The sequence below is a fragment of the Stenella coeruleoalba genome (genome assembly GCF_951394435.1).
Source record: "Stenella coeruleoalba genome assembly, chromosome: 1".
NCBI lineage: Eukaryota > Metazoa > Chordata > Mammalia > Artiodactyla > Delphinidae > Stenella > Stenella coeruleoalba.
Window position 1 is genome coordinate 108,259,204 of NC_137169.1, and position 17,073 is coordinate 108,276,276.

At 43.3% G+C, this 17,073-nt stretch overlaps 1 protein-coding gene across 5 annotated transcripts in view; it reads left to right on the plus strand.

Moving 5' to 3' along the window:
• SETDB1 (SET domain bifurcated histone lysine methyltransferase 1) overlaps nucleotides 1-17,062 on the plus strand; it is a 29,884-nt gene extending 12,822 nt beyond the window's left edge. For 4 of the 5 annotated variants that reach the window (XM_079919625.1, XM_079919626.1, XM_079919624.1 and 1 more), the window contains 19 exons: nucleotides 453-487; nucleotides 1,414-1,513; nucleotides 2,269-2,394; nucleotides 2,562-2,763; nucleotides 3,447-3,520; nucleotides 4,459-4,649; nucleotides 5,441-5,570; nucleotides 6,247-6,412; nucleotides 6,496-6,654; nucleotides 7,290-7,913; nucleotides 8,362-8,478; nucleotides 12,823-12,992; nucleotides 13,721-14,349; nucleotides 15,150-15,178; nucleotides 15,292-15,424; nucleotides 15,702-15,867; nucleotides 16,211-16,422; nucleotides 16,670-16,758; nucleotides 16,924-17,062. In XM_079919625.1, coding sequence (XP_079775751.1) covers nucleotides 453-487; nucleotides 1,414-1,513; nucleotides 2,269-2,394; nucleotides 2,562-2,763; nucleotides 3,447-3,520; nucleotides 4,459-4,649; nucleotides 5,441-5,570; nucleotides 6,247-6,412; nucleotides 6,496-6,654; nucleotides 7,290-7,913; nucleotides 8,362-8,478; nucleotides 12,823-12,992; nucleotides 13,721-14,349; nucleotides 15,150-15,178; nucleotides 15,292-15,424; nucleotides 15,702-15,867; nucleotides 16,211-16,422; nucleotides 16,670-16,758; nucleotides 16,924-17,041 — 3,470 coding nt within the window. In that variant the 3' untranslated portion in view covers nucleotides 17,042-17,062. The remainder of the gene's footprint in view (nucleotides 1-452; nucleotides 488-1,413; nucleotides 1,514-2,268; nucleotides 2,395-2,561; nucleotides 2,764-3,446; nucleotides 3,521-4,458; nucleotides 4,650-5,440; nucleotides 5,571-6,246; nucleotides 6,413-6,495; nucleotides 6,655-7,289; nucleotides 7,914-8,361; nucleotides 8,479-12,822; nucleotides 12,993-13,720; nucleotides 14,350-15,149; nucleotides 15,179-15,291; nucleotides 15,425-15,701; nucleotides 15,868-16,210; nucleotides 16,423-16,669; nucleotides 16,759-16,923) is intronic. The other variant, XM_079919628.1, reaches the window with a different exon arrangement.
• Nucleotides 17,063-17,073: the final 11 nt, after the last annotated feature.

Below are 17,073 nucleotides of genomic sequence, written 5' to 3' on the forward strand. Positions count from 1 at the left end.
TGCTGAGTCCGTGTGCCACAACTACTGAAGCCCAAGCGCCTAGAGCCTGTGCTCCTCAACAAGAGAAGCCACCACAATGAGAAGCCCATGCACCGCAACGAAGAGTAGCCCCCGCTCGCCGCAACTAGAGAAAGGCCACGCACAGCAACAAAGACCCAATGCAGCCAAAAAATAAAAATAAACAAATTTAAAAAGAGAGAATTCAAATATTTGAAAATCCCACAGAATATCACCTGTCCCAGTACTTTATCCCCAGGTAAGCACTGTTACCTATTTGCTGTGTATCTTTCTAAATGCTTTTGGTACTTTCACATAGATATGTATATCTATATCTAGTTTTCAGTTGTTATCAATAATGTTTCCATGGTAATCCTGTTAAGTAGCTTAGTTCTTGATTTCTTGGAAATTCTTATGTGTAAGTCCCTTACACTCAGAGTTTTTCTCATCTGTAGGTGATGCTGGGAGCAGAACTCCAAAAGACCAGAAGGTAAGTTGGGATGGGTAAGAGAAGGGTGAGAGATAAGAATATGAAAATGGGAGAAACTTTTGGCCTGACCATTCGGTCAGTTCAGCTATCAGCATATAATCGTTCACCCTGCATAATCAGCCCTATGGGTTGCAGTTCTCTAATAGGTGTTAAAAGAATGCAAAAGTTTCTTATAGATGCATGCACTGAGTGCTGTATGAATGTAGAATTTGGCAGTTAAATTAGTCAAGGATAGCTTCCTAAAGCTGATTTCTGAACCAGATTTGTAAGAAAGGGCAGGTTTTGCCTGATAAAGTAACTATAAGCTTCTAAACATAACTCATTCTATTTTGCTTTTTAAAAGACAAGTTCTTATGCTGGAGAACTGGTGCTACATATATACAATGGAATATTACTCAGCCATAAAAAGAAATGAAATTGAGTTATTTGTAATGAGGTGGACCTAGAGTCTGTCATACAGAGTGAAGTAAGTGAGAAAGAGAAAAACAAATACTGTATGCCAACACATATATATGGAATCTAAAAAAAAAAACAAAAGGTTCTGATGAACCTAGGGGCAGGACAGGAATAAAGATGCAGATGTAGAGAATGGATGTGAGGACACAGGGAGGGGGAAGGGTAAACTGGGATGAAGTGAGAGAGTAGCATTGACATACATACACTACCAAATGTAAAATAGATGGCTAGTGGGAAGCAGCTGCATCGCACAGAGAGATCAGCTTAGTGCTTTGTGACCACCTGGTGGGGGGGGATAGGGAGGGTGGGAGGGAGAGGATATGGCGATATATGTATACATATAGCTGATTCACTTTGTTGTACAGCAGAAACTAGCACAACATTGTAAAGCAATTATATTCCAATAAAGATGTTAAAAAAGAAACGGTGCTACTATTTTAAAACTTATTCCCTCATCCCTTTCCTTACAGCTCCGTGAAGCTATGGCTGCCTTAAGAAAGTCAGCTCAAGATGTCCAGAAGTTCATGGATGCTGTCAACAAGAAGAGCAGTTCCCAGGATCTACACAAAGGTTAGAGTCAGGAGGCACCTCGGTATAGGTGCGGGCATGAAATCCTACAAAGAGATTTCATGGATAACTGGCTTTGTTTTAGCATTTCAGAATCCTTCTTCACCTCTGTTTGGTTCTTTTAACACCACAGATTTTCCTTGCTGTCTGCTTGTCGTTTCTCCCCCTGCTGAACAGCTTACGGGATCTTAGTTCCCCAACCACGTATTGAACCTAGGCCCACGGCAGTGAAAATGCAGAGTCCTAACCACTGGACCACCGGGGAAGTCCCTTGGCTTAAGTCTTTTGTCTGCTGGTTTTCTACTGTGTGATGGCTTTGTCCAAATACCTTTTTAGCTCCATGTTGTGATTTCTTCTTCCAGATGAAGGTTAAAGAGAAGAGAGTAACTCAAACCCTTAAAAAGAGGTCTGAGGGAAGCTTTGTAGAGTGTGGCTGTTAAGAGATCCCTCCCAGGAATATGTTTTATAAAATGCTACGTGGCATTTAATGAGTGGTAATTAATGTTATTAATAAGGAGTTGGAAATATTTGGTTAAAGTGAGATGGTCTTGAGTTACATGTGAATTTCAATTCAAGTTTTTCCTGTTAGCATAAACAGTTGATTCAACTGTGTCTTATATTTCTGCCCTTGGCCAACAGAGCAGTAAAAGTGGCTAAGGATCAAAAGATTACCCCACTTGCCCCAATAACCCAGTACTTTCTTTATTTTTCCATTCTTTCCCCAGTCTATGCCATATCTCTTTATGCTTTCTTCCTAGGAACCTTGAGTCAAATGTCTGGAGAATTGAGTAAAGATGGTGACCTGGTGGTTAGCATGCGCATTCTGGGCAAGAAGAGAACTAAGACGTGGCACAAAGGCACCCTTATTGCCATCCAGACGGTTGGTATGTTCAAGCTAGAGGAAGAACTAATGAAAGACAACCTGCAGGTCTCCAATGCTGATTGTTTCTTTTCCCCATAGCCTTGCCTTTTGTCTCTCACGTAGCAACCAGGATTCACACAGAAACTGATGGTTTTTAAAATTTTTTGTTTATCTTTCCCTTTTACTCAGGGCCAGGGAAGAAGTACAAGGTGAAATTTGACAACAAAGGAAAGAGTCTTCTGTCAGGGAACCATATTGCCTATGATTACCACCCTCCTGCTGACAAGCTGTATGTGGGCAGTCGAGTAGTGGCCAAATACAAAGATGGGAATCAGGTCTGGCTCTACGCTGGCATTGTAGCTGAGACACCAAACGTCAAAAACAAGCTCAGGTACCTGGACAGAGGATTGTAAAGAGAGTGGGAGCCGGGAGCACAGCACCTGCCCTGTTCAAGCCACAGTCCAGATCTCACAATTAGCTTTTGTGTTCTTAGTCCCCAGTGGCCAGAAACTCTTTCTTTGCCATGGAGTCATGTGGATGATTCTTTCTCGCCACCCCCCCACACACACCCTTTTTTCTCCTTTTCTCAAGGAGAAAACTGGGTAGGGGAGAATAATTCAGATTGATTAATGGTTAGGTGGAATAGAGAATTCATATAGAAGGAAGAAATGGAGACTAAATGTTTTTCAGCAGTTTAGGAATCTGACAGTATAATGAGAATAAATAGCTTTTGGCAAAGTGGGGATATGTTGATTAGATTAAGGGAGAATTCTAATATTATTTTCCATTATGGTTTATCACAAGATATTAAATATAGTTCCCTGTACCATACAGTAGGACCTTATTGTTTATCCATTCTGTATGTAATAGTTTGCATCTGCTAACCTAAGGGAGAATTCTTAACTCTTGGGGTGGGAAGAGAGAATAGTAGGAAGAAAGTAGTGCACCGAACATCTTCCCTGGAGTGTGTCCTGTTTGTGATCCAGAGGCGTGGAAGCTATGATAAGATAATTTCTGTCGGTCGAGTTAAATATCATAACCCCCAATCTTTCTACCGTCACTCTTTCCTTACAGGTTTCTCATTTTCTTTGATGACGGCTACGCTTCCTATGTTACACAGTCTGAACTGTATCCCATTTGCCGGCCACGTGAGTGTCCCTCCTTTCTTCCTTAGTTCTATCCATTTCCTCCTCTACCTTGTATTTCTTCTTAACACAACCAATTAAAAGGCCCTAATGTTTTTGGTGCTTTAGTCTCAAAGAGGATAAGTTTCATTAATGTCCTTTGAGAGTTACAGTTTAATTTGCTCATCTCTAGTGCTGGGTCTTTGCAGCCAAAGAGTCAGACACTAGAAGAGCATGACTTACCTTGAGTGGATGCTCATATTGTAGATGTCTTTTGATTTCATTTCTGAGTGATTTAGGTTTGAGAAGATATTACTTCTTTCCTAGTCTCATGCTTAATCTAACATTTGTATAAATCTGTAGTCTGCATAGTGCTTTCATAGCACTTTCTCATGGTGCTTTCTACAGAAGCTGTATTGGATGGGGGCTTCATAGTGTCCTCTGTACTTGTGACTCTGGCTTGGGAGAGACTCTTAACAGAAGCAACTGTTTTTAATTGCAGAAGAGTCAACTAACATGACTGTGTTTCCACATAACATGGCAGTAAATACATTCAGGGTCCCTTAAAAGCCTGATGGAGCATGAGAAGGAAGGACAGGTTTTTTTAAATCAATTTCATGGTGCCACCTATTGTTTTTGATTTACCTTTAGACTTACCAAGTTAGCAAGAATTTCCACTTGACTTTTCCTAAGAAGAAACAAACATTTTTATGAAATGAGTGCCTCACCTATGTTTTCATATTGCTTATTTAGTATTTACTTGATTTGAGTGTACATTTACACATTAGGTTCAATACTTTTAGGTGATCTTGGTTTTGCTTCCCTTGAGGTTATGATTTCTTCGTTTATTTTTTCTCTCCCTCCCAACCTGAAAAATACCAAATGTCTCCTTGCCAACCATTTTCCCCTATCAAGACATGCCCTACCTGCCCTCTCTCAGCCCTACTTCTTCCTTGGGACAGTGAAAAAGACTTGGGAGGACATAGAAGACATCTCCTGCCGAGACTTCATAGAGGAGTATATCACTGCTTACCCCAACCGCCCCATGGTTTTGCTCAAGAGTGGACAGCTGATCAAGACTGAGTGGGAAGGCACGTGGTGGAAGTCCCGAGTTGAGGAGGTGGACGGCAGCCTAGTCAGGATCCTCTTCCTGGTACTCTTCTTCCCTAGAGTTTTAGAGGCAGGGATTTGGGTGAGATGGGGGAGCATAAGAGGCGATAATGATGATGATTTTGTAGAAATGCCGTAGTTTTCCTCTTTCTTATCCTCTTACCTATTCTTGCTGTTTTGGGTCAAATTTTACTTTATCTTCTTTTTGGTTCCTGTATGAGTGGTTATTAAAAATAAATTCCCTGAATTTAATTATGACACTAATCTGCATGACACTGTTTTTGTTTTTCTCCAGGAGTACCCACAATGCATGTAGGTACAGAGAAGGCGGCTAGTTCTGTTTGCCAGGGTTAGGGCTTTGATAGCATAGTGGGACAAAAAAGAAGGATCAGTGAATTCGAGGTCTTGATGATCTTTCAAGGCCCAGTTTAACTCTTAGATCTTCTATACCTATCCTTTTCTTCTGTCTCATGCCTTTCTTAGAATTATATTTCTTCTCTGAACTATTTCAGCCCTTTGATCCTAAGGCCTTATGATCCTTGTTACACTTCTTATACTCAGTATAAACATCTATCTCTCTTATAATTTTTCACACAAGGAATATATGTGTTTTTGTTTTGGGGGTTTTTTTTGTTTGTTTTTGTTGTTGTTGAATTCCTGATGCCTGTCATGGAGCCTGGCACATAAGTTTATTGAATAGATAGGGAATTCAGGGCTCATCAGGGAGATTGCGCCCAAGGGAGGCACATAGTATATATTCTTCACAAGCGGCGGTGTAGATTCTAGCCTTTAACTCATTCCCCCCGCCACCGTTCCTTCCTCCCAATCCCCCAGGATGACAAAAGATGTGAATGGATCTATCGAGGCTCTACACGGCTGGAGCCCATGTTCAGCATGAAGACATCCTCAGCCTCTACGCTAGAGAAGAAGCAAGGCGGACAGCTCAGGACACGTCCAAATATGGGTATGTCCTGAAAGATACCCTGGGAGAAGGAAGAAATGGACAAACCAGCAAAGGGGTTTATGTACAATGGCTATATCCTTTGTTTGCCAGGATTACACTACTGACTCATTGAAAACAGGACATGTGCCCTGAATTGTTTCCAGTAGTGGTGATGGATTTGTGATGCTGCCTGCACATTCTATGGCTCTGATTTGTTCTAAAAAACACATAAAAATCTGAAACAACTGGCTTAGGTTAGGGGTATTGTTGGTAGTAATTACCTGTTATCCACGTGAAGATTATATGCTTTGTGTGTTATCTGTGGTCGTTTTTTTAAAGCCCAAACCAGTTTTGTTTTTGTTTTTATATATTCCTGGCATACTTTCTGGTTAATTTTTCCTGACAACATTAGTTGATCAAAGAATGCGTTTTTGAAAAATTTTACCAAAGTATGAGATAATTACTAATGTAAATCGTCTGAGGCAGGAAGATGAAATCTTGTTATTTAAGTAAAAGTCAGCCTGTGCCAGTATTCCCACTCATTGGTGTAAATAGTGAGATCTGACAGTCTTAGCACTTAGTCAAAATGTTTCCATTGTTGCTTTTTTAGATTATATAAATTGAGGATTAGATGTGTGCATGAATATAAATGACACAGTTCTCATCTTCTCAATGGTCAATTTCCTTTTTCCTATAGGTGCTGTGAGGAGCAAAGGTCCCGTGGTCCAGTACACTCAGGATCTGACCAGTACTGGAACCCAGTTCAAGCCAGTGGAGCCCCCTCAGCCTACAGCTCCACCTGCCCCACCTGCCCCACCTGCCCCACCTGGTCCACCTCTGTCCCCCCAGGCAGGTGACAGTGAGTGAGTGCTATTCCTTCTTTTTCGCTGGTTTCTTTCATATTGTATTTTCTGTATCCCTTATTATATGATCTCTAATCTCCTAGAAGCTTGGAAAGCCAGCTTGCCCAATCTCGGAAGCAGGTAGCCAAAAAAAGCACATCCTTCCGGCCAGGATCTGCGGGCTCTGGTCATTCCTCCCCTACATCGCCTGCACTCAGTGAAAATGCTCCTGGTGGGAAACCTGGGATCAGTCAGACACATAGGTGAGAAAATCTCAGGCTCTCTTTTGGGGGTGTTGGCAGTGTGGACTGAATGGTCACTGTATAGGGAGGTTCCTTAGCCACAAGGTGTCTAGTTAAGATTATGATGGTGAGAAGTTTGAACTTGAAAAGGAAGCTTTAAACTTGGACGTTTCCAGAAACAGAATGTAAAAATAATTGAATTAGAAACTAGGCGCCTAAAAATACAATCACCAGAAAGTCATTTGTTAAGATTGCTTATTGAATATGGTGTCATCATTGGTACAATAGAAAGGGAACTCTGTAGCCTCTTTCCTTGAATCGTGGGAGTCAGTAAGGGCATTTATAGGACACATAGCAGGAAAAACTAGCATTGGTAGAAGACTGGACTCTACTTCCATAAGTCGCAGGCAAAAAAAATTTTAGGAAAATATATGCTGTTGAAATAGAGATATTATCAGTCACTGAAGAGTAACCAGAGCATGTCATTGTCCAGGTTTAGTAAGGCAAGGGGAAATTTGACTTTCTTGTATCATCTTTAGCTTTAAGAGGACAGCTATTTGAAAGGTTAGAGAAGTGGTTGAGCCAGCTGATGGGCTAAGTGTACACTAGAGAGGTGCTATTGCTTTCTCATCTGAATTCTTGCATCTCATTTGCAGATCACCTTTAGGATCCACAACCTCTGCCCCAGCGCCCCCAGCTCCCCCAGCACCCCCAGCCTTCCATGGCATGCTGGAGCGGGCCCCGGCAGAGCCCTCCTACCGCGCCCCCATGGAGAAACTTTTCTACTTACCTCATGTCTGCAGCTATACTTGTCTGTCTCGAGTCAGACCTATGAGAAATGAGCAGTATCGGGGCAAGAACCCTCTCCTAGTCCCACTACTGTATGACTTCCGGCGGATGACAGCCCGGCGCCGAGTTAACCGCAAGATGGGCTTTCATGTTATCTATAAGACACCCTGTGGCCTCTGCCTTCGGACAATGCAAGAGATTGAGCGCTACCTTTTTGAGACAGGCTGTGACTTCCTCTTCCTGGAGATGTTCTGTTTGGATCCATATGTTCTTGTGGACCGAAAGTTTCAGCCCTATAAGCCTTTTTACTATATTTTGGACATCACCTATGGGAAGGAAGATGTTCCTCTGTCCTGTGTCAATGAGATTGACACAACTCCCCCACCTCAGGTGGCCTACAGCAAGGAACGAATCCCGGGCAAGGGTGTTTTCATTAACACAGGCGCTGAATTTCTGGTTGGCTGTGACTGCAAAGATGGGTGCCGGGACAAGTGAGTTGGTTAAGGAATTGCTGGCCCTGCCTCCAACTTTGTTGTGATTGTCTTTCTTTCCACTTCTTTGCCTTATACTGCACTCCTCCTTTCCTCACCTCCCTTTACCTTCTTAGCTGGAGCTCCTGCCATAGGGCCTCCATGAAAACTATGAGACTGAGAGGCTGGGGCCCCATAGCTTAACCCTGGGTGCATGTGTCTTATGTTCGTTTCTCTGATTCTCCTTTTCCTTTGCTTCCCTCCATTATGCTTTTGGTTGCCACTTGTTTTGTTCTCTGTCTCTTTATCTTATTCTCATTCTGTCATATTCTGTCTTTAACGTTCTCATTTATATGTATGCAAGAAGAAAAATTTCACTACTCTATCACCATCCTTTTATCAGTAGTAACTTCTTGCCTCTAAAGAAAGTCTCACAGCTGTAGCTGTTGTACCCTTCTGTTTTATACAGGTCCAAGTGTACCTGCCATCAGCTAACTGTCCAGGCTACAGCCTGCACCCCAGGTGGCCAAATCAACTCTAACTCTGGCTACCAGTACAAGAGACTAGAAGAGTGTCTTCCCACAGGGTAAGTAGTCAGGGGAAAGTGAAGCACCTCAGAGACTGAATTCTTGTTTTTCTGTGCTTGTAACAACCATCAGAATTCTAAAAATTGGAGCCAAAAATAGGATAACTGAAACAGACATTTTATCAATTAAGCCTCAGTTACTGAATTCCCAGCCCATGTTTCTTCCTTGAGCTTTCCTCGAAATGAATACATAAAATGATTGAATAGTATCTAGCAATTTTCTGTTGCAGTAAAAGATCACCTTGATTTCAGAGCTGTACGATTATTCTAACAGATTGTGGTTTACTCTGGCAAGCGAGATGTGTTCAGAGAGGAGACCTGATTATATAGGACTTTGTAAATCAGAATAAAAATTAGAGTCAAATTCATGATGTGATGGGAAGCTGTTAGGGAATTTTAAGCAGGCAAATGATGTGATCTGCCTTTTAAAGATTACTCTGACTTCTCTATGAAAAATAAGTCTTTAGGGCAGCAAAAGTAGAATTTGGTAGACCAATTAGATACTTTCAGGAACATAGGTAAGAAGTGGTGGTTGCTGGGGCTTGTACTAGAATGAAGGTGGCAGTAGAGATGAAAGCGGATACACTTGGGGATGCACTTGCAGGTAGAGCTGCAGAACTTCATAGATTGCGGAATGGGAGGGAAAGAACAGATCAAGGACAAGTCCTAAATTTTATACTTGAGCAACTAAGTGGATGCTGGTGCTTTTTACTGAGATGGAAGACTAGAGCTAGAGTTGCAGGTCTGAGTAAAAGTCAGCTTCTGTTCTGGCCATGTTAAGTCTGAGATGCCTGTTAGGCAACCCAAGTGGAAATGTCAAGAAGGTGTTGAGGACTTCCCTGGTGGCACAGTGGTTAAGAATCCGGCTGCAAGTGCAGGGGACACAGGTTCGAGCCCTGCTCCAGGAAGATCCCACATGCCGCAGAGCAACTAAGCCCATGCGCCACAACTACTGAGCCGGCGCTCTAGAGCCCACGAGCCACAACTACTGAGCCCATGTGCCACAACTACTGAAACCCGCGAGCCTAGAGCCCGTGCTCAGCAACAAGAGAAGCCACCACAATGAGAAGCCCGCGCACCACAACAAAGAGTAGCCCCCACTCGCTGCAACTAGAGAAAGCCTGCGTGCAGCAACGAAGACCCAACGCAGCCAAATAAATAAATAAATTTATTTAATTTTTTTTTTTTTTTTTAAGAAAAAAGGGCATTGAGACTTATGAAGAGAAGTGTAAGGATTGGGCATAAAGAATTAGGAGTCATCAGCTCAGGAGTGATAGTTAAAGCCTGGACGAGTTCATCTAGAGAGAATATCGATAATAGAAAAGAGAAGGGGCCCAGAGTAAGCCCTGGGCTATCCAACTAGAAATTGAGCAGAGGAGGTGGAGCCAGCATGTGAGATTGAGAAGGACAGGTCAGGGAAAGAGGAGGACAGTGAAAAAAGTGGGATATAATGTGGTAAGCTGGGTGTATATGAATATGTGAACTAATTAGCCTAATACTCAAGATACATAATTAACAGGATGAAAAAGGAAAGAATCATCAGTGAAGTAATTCAGATGCTTTCCCATAATGGAAGGAACTGTATTTCCAAAGTGAAAAGGCCAGTCAGGTCCTAGCATAACGGATGAAAATAGATCCCCACTAAAACACATGATGATAAAATGTGATCATTGTGTCCACAGAACACTGAGGAAAAAAAGAAAATACTAAAACCTTCTAGAGAAGAGAAAGAGACCACAAAAGAAACAAGAATTCAAAAAAAAAAAAAAAAAAAGAATTCAAAGTGACTTCGGCCTTCTCAAAATAACATTGGAAGCTAGATGGCAATTAAGGAATCTGTTCAGAATTCTAAGGAAAATTATTTCTAACCTAGAGTTCTAAACCCAGGAAAACTATCAGTTGTTGGTTAAAGTAGGCTAAAGCCTTCTTTTTTTTTTTAACTTATTTGGTTTTGGCTGCGTTGGGTCTTCGTTGCTGCACACAGGCTTTCTCTAGTGTGGCAAGCGGGGGCTGCTCTTCATTGTGTTGCGCAGGCTTCTCTTGTTGCGGAGCGTGGGCTGTACACTTGCGGGCTTCAATAGTTGCAGCACGCAGGCTTAGTAGTTGTGGCACGTGGGCCCTAGAGCACGTAGGCTTAGGTAGTTGGGGTGCGTGGGCTCTAGGGCTCATGGGCTTCAGTAGTTGTGGCACGCGGGCTCAATAGTTGTGGCTTGTGGGCTCTAGAGTGCAGGCTCAGTAGTTGTGGCACATGGGCTTAGTTGCTCCGTGGCATGTGGGATCTTCCCGGACCAGGGATCAAACCCTATCTCCTGCATTGGCAGGCAGATTGTTAACCACTGCGCCACCAGGGGAGTCCCTAAAGACATTTTTTAGACATGAAACACCTCAAAATTTTCCATTATTTTCCCTCTCAGAAAATTACTGGAAATGTTTACTAAAATGGGGGGGAAAAGACAAGAGAGAAGAAGGCATATACTGATCCAGGAAACAGAGGCTCCAGCTCAAAAGAGGAGTGAGGGGAATCCCACATGATAGTGAAGTCAAGGGGGCTTCCAGGCTGACAGCTGTGCACCACATGTAGAGAACAGCCAGTGTCAGAGCAGGTCAGATTTGGCTGCAGGAGAGACTTTTGGGAAAGGGGGTTTGATAGAAAACCTGATGGTTTTGAGTATCTTCAGAGGAGATTGAGACTACTGGGGAAATCAGGACATAAATTTGAGCTGAGTGCGTATTGAAAACTAAGCAAAGGAAAAGACACCTGTTAGCTTTAGCTGCATTGTATCATTTATGTTTTAATTATAAACAAAAAAAATTGAATCTTGTAACAACATTTAGATTTGATAATGCTGAGTAGTAGGTGCCTGTTCATTATATCTTTTTTACATGTTTGAAATGTTTCATAAGAATATTTTCAAATAACCACAAATATGTCACTCCCCTGCTTAAAACTCTTTAAAAGCTTTCCACTGCACTTTGGATATTATTCTAACTCTTAATCTTGGATCACAAGACAATGTACTATCTGGCTCCTTCCTATCTCTCTACTTCCAAAACTGTTCCAACCACACTGATATTCTTCAGTGCCTGGATCCAGTTCACCCAGTGTTTGCCAGCCTACCTCAAGAGGCTTTGTACGTACTGTGCCCTCTTCTTGGCATCCTTCCACTGTTGTTTGCATGATTATCTTCTTTAACCTTGAGCTCTCAGCTTTAATCTCATCTCCTCAGAGAGACCTTTCCTGGTCACTCTAAAACTAGGTCATTTTCACTCCCTTCATTCTCTCATTGAGAGAGTGTCCTTTAGTATCTGTGACAACTTTATTTTATTTGTTGACTTGTTTTTGTTCTCTTTTCTGTTAGAAGGTAATCTCCATGAGGGCAGGAACCTTGTCTGTCTTGCTCACCATTGTATCACCAGCAGCTAATTTACCCAGTGCATGGCACATAGTAACCATTCAAATTTTGTTGAATGAATGAATGAATGATACTCAGTATAGCTACTCTGAAAATCTCATGTGTTGGTGATTAGACCTGAGATCAAATTCTGGCCTTGTTGCTTCCAAGCTGATCCTGTTTTATCAGCTGTAAACAGAGTATATGAGCACTAATACTTTCCCAACCCCGGTGGGGTTTTAAGGGACCTAACAAAGATGCTTCGTTTCTTTTTTTTTTTTAAGATTTATTTATTTTTGGCTGTGTCGGGTCTTAGTTGCAGCACATGGGCTCTTTGTAGCAGCACATGGACTTCTCTCTAGTTGTGGCGTGCGGGGTTTTTTTCTTTCTCTAGTTGTGGCACACAGGCTCCAGGGTGCGTGGGCTCTGTAGTTGGTGGCACACGAGCTCTAGTTGAGGTGCGCGAGCTCAGTAGTTGTGGCGCGCAGGCTTAGTTGCCCCGCAGCATGTGGGATCTTAGTTCCCTAACCAGGGATCGAACCCGCATCCCCTGCATTGTAAGGCGGATTCTTAACCACTGGACCACCAGGGAAGTCCCTTAAGTATCTTTATTTTATGTATCTATTTCTACAAATTGACTTATTTTAATGTCTCTGAATCCATATTCACCTCATAGTTTGCTTAGCTTTTCTCCAGTCGTTAGGCATTCTGTTATTCACTGTTACTATCTGTAGTGCTATAAATATCTGTATCAGTCACTTTTCCCCCTTCTGAGTTATTTCTTTGGGCTATATTCCCAAGTGAATCAAAGAGCATAGACAGTTCAGTAAATCTGCTCATTTAGATCATTACCTGATAAATGATGACACCTTAAAAATTATAAAAGTTCTGTGTATGTAATGGATGCTCTAGTGATCATGTTATGATTGATTTTATTGTGACCTCCTCCCAGAGTTTATGAGTGTAACAAACGCTGCAATTGTGACCCAAACATGTGCACAAACCGGTTGGTGCAGCATGGACTGCAGGTTCGACTGCAGCTCTTCAAGACCCAGAACAAGGGCTGGGGTATCCGCTGCTTGGATGACATTGCCAAAGGCTCTTTTGTCTGTATCTATGCAGGTTGGTGATGAAATGAAAGGGTTGCTTTCTGGGGTTAGGACACGGTGGGACATTGAATCATAGACAAGTTGAACTTAAGAATGCTTAACATGTGAACTGGGGGAAAGGGGAAGCCAGAATTTTCTTCTATAAAGAACATGAGTGATGTGCCTGTCTGGGTGGATCAAGAAGGGACAGAAGTGCTTCAGGAGGACGAGAACAAAAAGGGATGAAGGAGTGGGATAGGGAGGGCGGGAGGGAGGGAGACACAAGAGGGAAGAGATATGGGAACATATGTATATGTATAACTGATTCACTTTGTTATAAAGCAGAAACTAACACAACATTGTAAAGCAATTATACTCCAATAAAGATGTTTAAAAAAAAGAGGGATGAAATTGTGGACATGATGTTTCAGCAGAGAGACATGATAGTAGAGTCCAGTGTTTCATTTTTTCCCCCATCACTCCACTCCACCCAGAGATTTAGCATAACTGAAGAACTCTCTTTTGGTAAACAAAGTAAAGGGGAAGAATGGGATGGCAGAAAGGGCAAGATTTAAAACTATAGTAAGTTCCACTTATTCTCATAGTTAAGACGCTAAGAAGGAGGTATCATCAAAGAGAAATGAGACACCATAATGGAGGCGATTTGACTCTCTTTGCTGGTGGGCTGGATATTGATGGAATGAACTTTATTCTTTCTAAAAGCACCTCATAACCCTGGAAGGCCTTTCTCTTCATTCCCAGGCAAAATCCTGACAGATGACTTTGCCGACAAGGAGGGCCTGGAAATGGGTGATGAATATTTTGCCAATCTGGACCATATCGAGAGCGTGGAGAACTTCAAGGAAGGATATGAGAGTGATGTCCCCTGTTCCTCTGACAGCAGTGGTGTAGACTTGAAGGACCAGGAAGATGGCAACAGCGGTACAGAGGACCCCGAAGAGTCCAATGACGATAGCTCAGATGATAACTTCTGTAAGGATGAGGACTTCAGCACCAGCTCGGTGTGGCGCAGCTATGCTACCCGGCGGCAGACCCGGGGCCAGAAGGAGAATGGATTGTCTGAGATGCCTTCCAAGGACTCTCGCCCCCCAGACCTTGGGCCCCCACGTGTTCCTGTCCCTCCATCGATCCCTGTAGGTGGCTGCAATCCACCTTCCTCTGAAGAGACACCCAAGAACAAAGTGGCCTCGTGGTTGAGCTGCAATAGTGTCAGTGAAGGTGGCTTTGCTGACTCTGATAGCCGTTCATCCTTCAAAACTAGTGAAGGTGGGGAAGGTCACGCTGGGGGAGGCAGAGGGGAGGCTGAGAAGGCTTCCACCTCAGGGCTGGGCTTCAAGGATGAGGGTGACATCAAGCAGCCCAAGAAAGAGGTAAGCAGTGGCAGGAAACTCTTGAGAATTGTGGCTTTTGTATAACTTTTTTGTGGTAACAAACAATGTGGTCTCACCATGAGTCTTTTTTTTTTTTTTTTTTTTTTGGCCGTGCCACGCAGCTTGTGGGATCTTAGTTCCCTGACCAGATATCAAACCTGTGCCCCCCGCAGTGGAAGCGTGGAATTCTAACCACTGGACTGCCAGGGAATTCCCTCATGAGTCTTCACATACAAATTATTTACTTGATGGATATTTCTGTGGCAAATCTGATTAACCTACCCCTAATACATTCCTAGTGTTGGTTTAAAGAACCAAATTATTTTAAAGTCAGCCTGCTGGGGGGAAAGTATCTGATTTATTCCAAAGTGAAGGGTTTATAAGTAATTTTTTTTAATTGCTGTTTCAAGTTATCTACATCATTGCTTTCTTTTATTATAGTAGAATGATCTTACAAGAATTGATCTTACGTGTATTTTTAATGATGTTGAAACTTAGCACATTACAGGTGGTGAACTGTCCCTTGTCCTCGTAAGATTCTGCCCATGGTGTTTTCCGTGTACATTTTTTAATGCCCTATTGTTGGGAAGGGTTAAAGACCCCTCCCAGGGGGGCTTCCTGATGAGAATGATTGTTACTCTTAACTTGCAGAGGAATTTCTTCACACACACTCCACTTTAGATAGTGTACCTGTTACTGGCTAATGTCTTTGGAGGTCATTTGAGGTGAAGTCTGTAATCGTTGGATTTGTTATCCAGGACCATGAAAACATTTAACCCTTCACTTGCTCTCTTTTCCAGGACCCTGATGACCGGAACAAGATGTCAGTGTGAGTGCCTCTCTCTTTGACCTTTTTCCAAGTCTACCTTCTCTAAAGCCTACAGAAGTAGCCTAAGAAACATCCAGTAACCTGACCCCTCTCATGTCTTCCTCTCCCATCAGAGTTACTGAAAGCTCTCGAAATTATGGTTACAATCCTTCTCCCGTGAAGACTGAAGGACTTCGCCGCCCACCAAGTAAGACTAGCATGCATCAGAGCCGACGACTCATGGCCTCTGCTCAGTCAAACCCTGACGTAAGTGACCTTTCTCAAGCTGCACCTTACCCAGCTTTCTGTTTTATTCATAGTCTGAGTAAAGGAACATTCTCACCTCATCAAGTCTGTCACCATAATTACTGTTACATATCTTATTTCTCTGGCCTTGACTTCCTGCCTCATTTTCCTTCACCCAGCATCTAATCTTGCTCCTGAGTCTGAGCTCCTTCCTGCGTAACCATAGGTAAAAGCAGGGATTCAAAAGGGCCCTCTCCATTTACCCTTATTCCTTCTTTTCACCCTTCCGCTTCCCCAGGACATCCTGACACTGTCCAGCAGCACAGAAAGTGAGGGGGAAAGCGGGACCAGCCGAAAGCCCACTGCTGGTCAGACTTCAGCCACAGCCGTTGACAGTGATGATATCCAGACCATCTCCTCTGGCTCTGAAGGGGATGACTTTGAGGACAAGAAGAACATGTCTGGTAGTCTGGAAGAATTTGGGGGGTAGTAGGAAAGAACCAGTTGGAGGGAAAATTCAGATCCTGAGGGTTGAAGCATCTCTGGGAGGGCTCCCTGACTCCCAGCTAAACTGTTAATATCAGTGTTTGACACATCCCTTCCCTCTCTTCTTCCCAGTTCCCTACTCTTTTCCCTCAGCCCCTTTATCCACCAGATCTAATCCTGCTTGAAAAAAATGCCACCTAGGCTCTTTGCCTCAGAGTCCCAGCTTATTGGTATTCCTGAGCTGCCCTGGGTGGGATAAAAATGGAAGTAGAATATCCAGTCATGAGGTAGGACAGGCCTAACCCCATTCTTCCTGTCCAGGTCCAATGAAGCGCCAAGTGGCAGTAAAATCAACCCGGGGTTTTGCTCTTAAATCAACCCATGGGATTGCCATTAAATCAACCAACATGGCATCCGTGGAAAAGGGAGAGAGTGCACCTGTTCGAAAGAACACACGCCAATTCTACGATGGGGAGGAGTCTTGCTACATCATCGATGCCAAGCTTGAAGGCAACCTGGGCCGCTACCTCAATGTGAGACCCCTTTCCCTCACCTGTATGTGCTGATTATCCCATGGTCCTCACATTTCTAGTGCTTTTAACACAACTATGTAAACCCACCTTTTCTTGTTATAAATTCTTGATCTCAAAGGATCTTTCAAAACTTCTCTGTTGTGATGGGGAGGATCAAATGGCATTGTTTTCATCCAACTCTCACTCACCCTACAAAGCCAGATTCTGTTTCCTTAGTTCTTATTTGAATCTGTCCTTAACCCTATAGCACAGCTGCAGCCCCAACCTGTTTGTCCAGAATGTCTTCGTGGATACTCATGATCTTCGCTTCCCGTGGGTGGCCTTCTTTGCCAGCAAGTAAGAGGGAGTCAGGAAAGGGGATGGTTGGGGAGGGGCAAGGACTACAGAAATTTGAAGGGTCGCTCCTCCATCTGTGATCCGGCGCCACCTGCATGCTCAGTCACCCCAGGTGCCTGGGTTATCTGCCGTTTCACCACACTCCTTCCTTTTCTTCCTCTTCAGGAGAATCCGGGCTGGGACAGAACTCACCTGGGACTACAACTACGAGGTGGGCAGCGTGGAGGGCAAGGAGCTGCTTTGCTGCTGTGGGGCCATCGAATGCAGAGGGCGTCTTCTTTAGAGGACAGCCTTCTTCCTAACCTTCCGAACCCT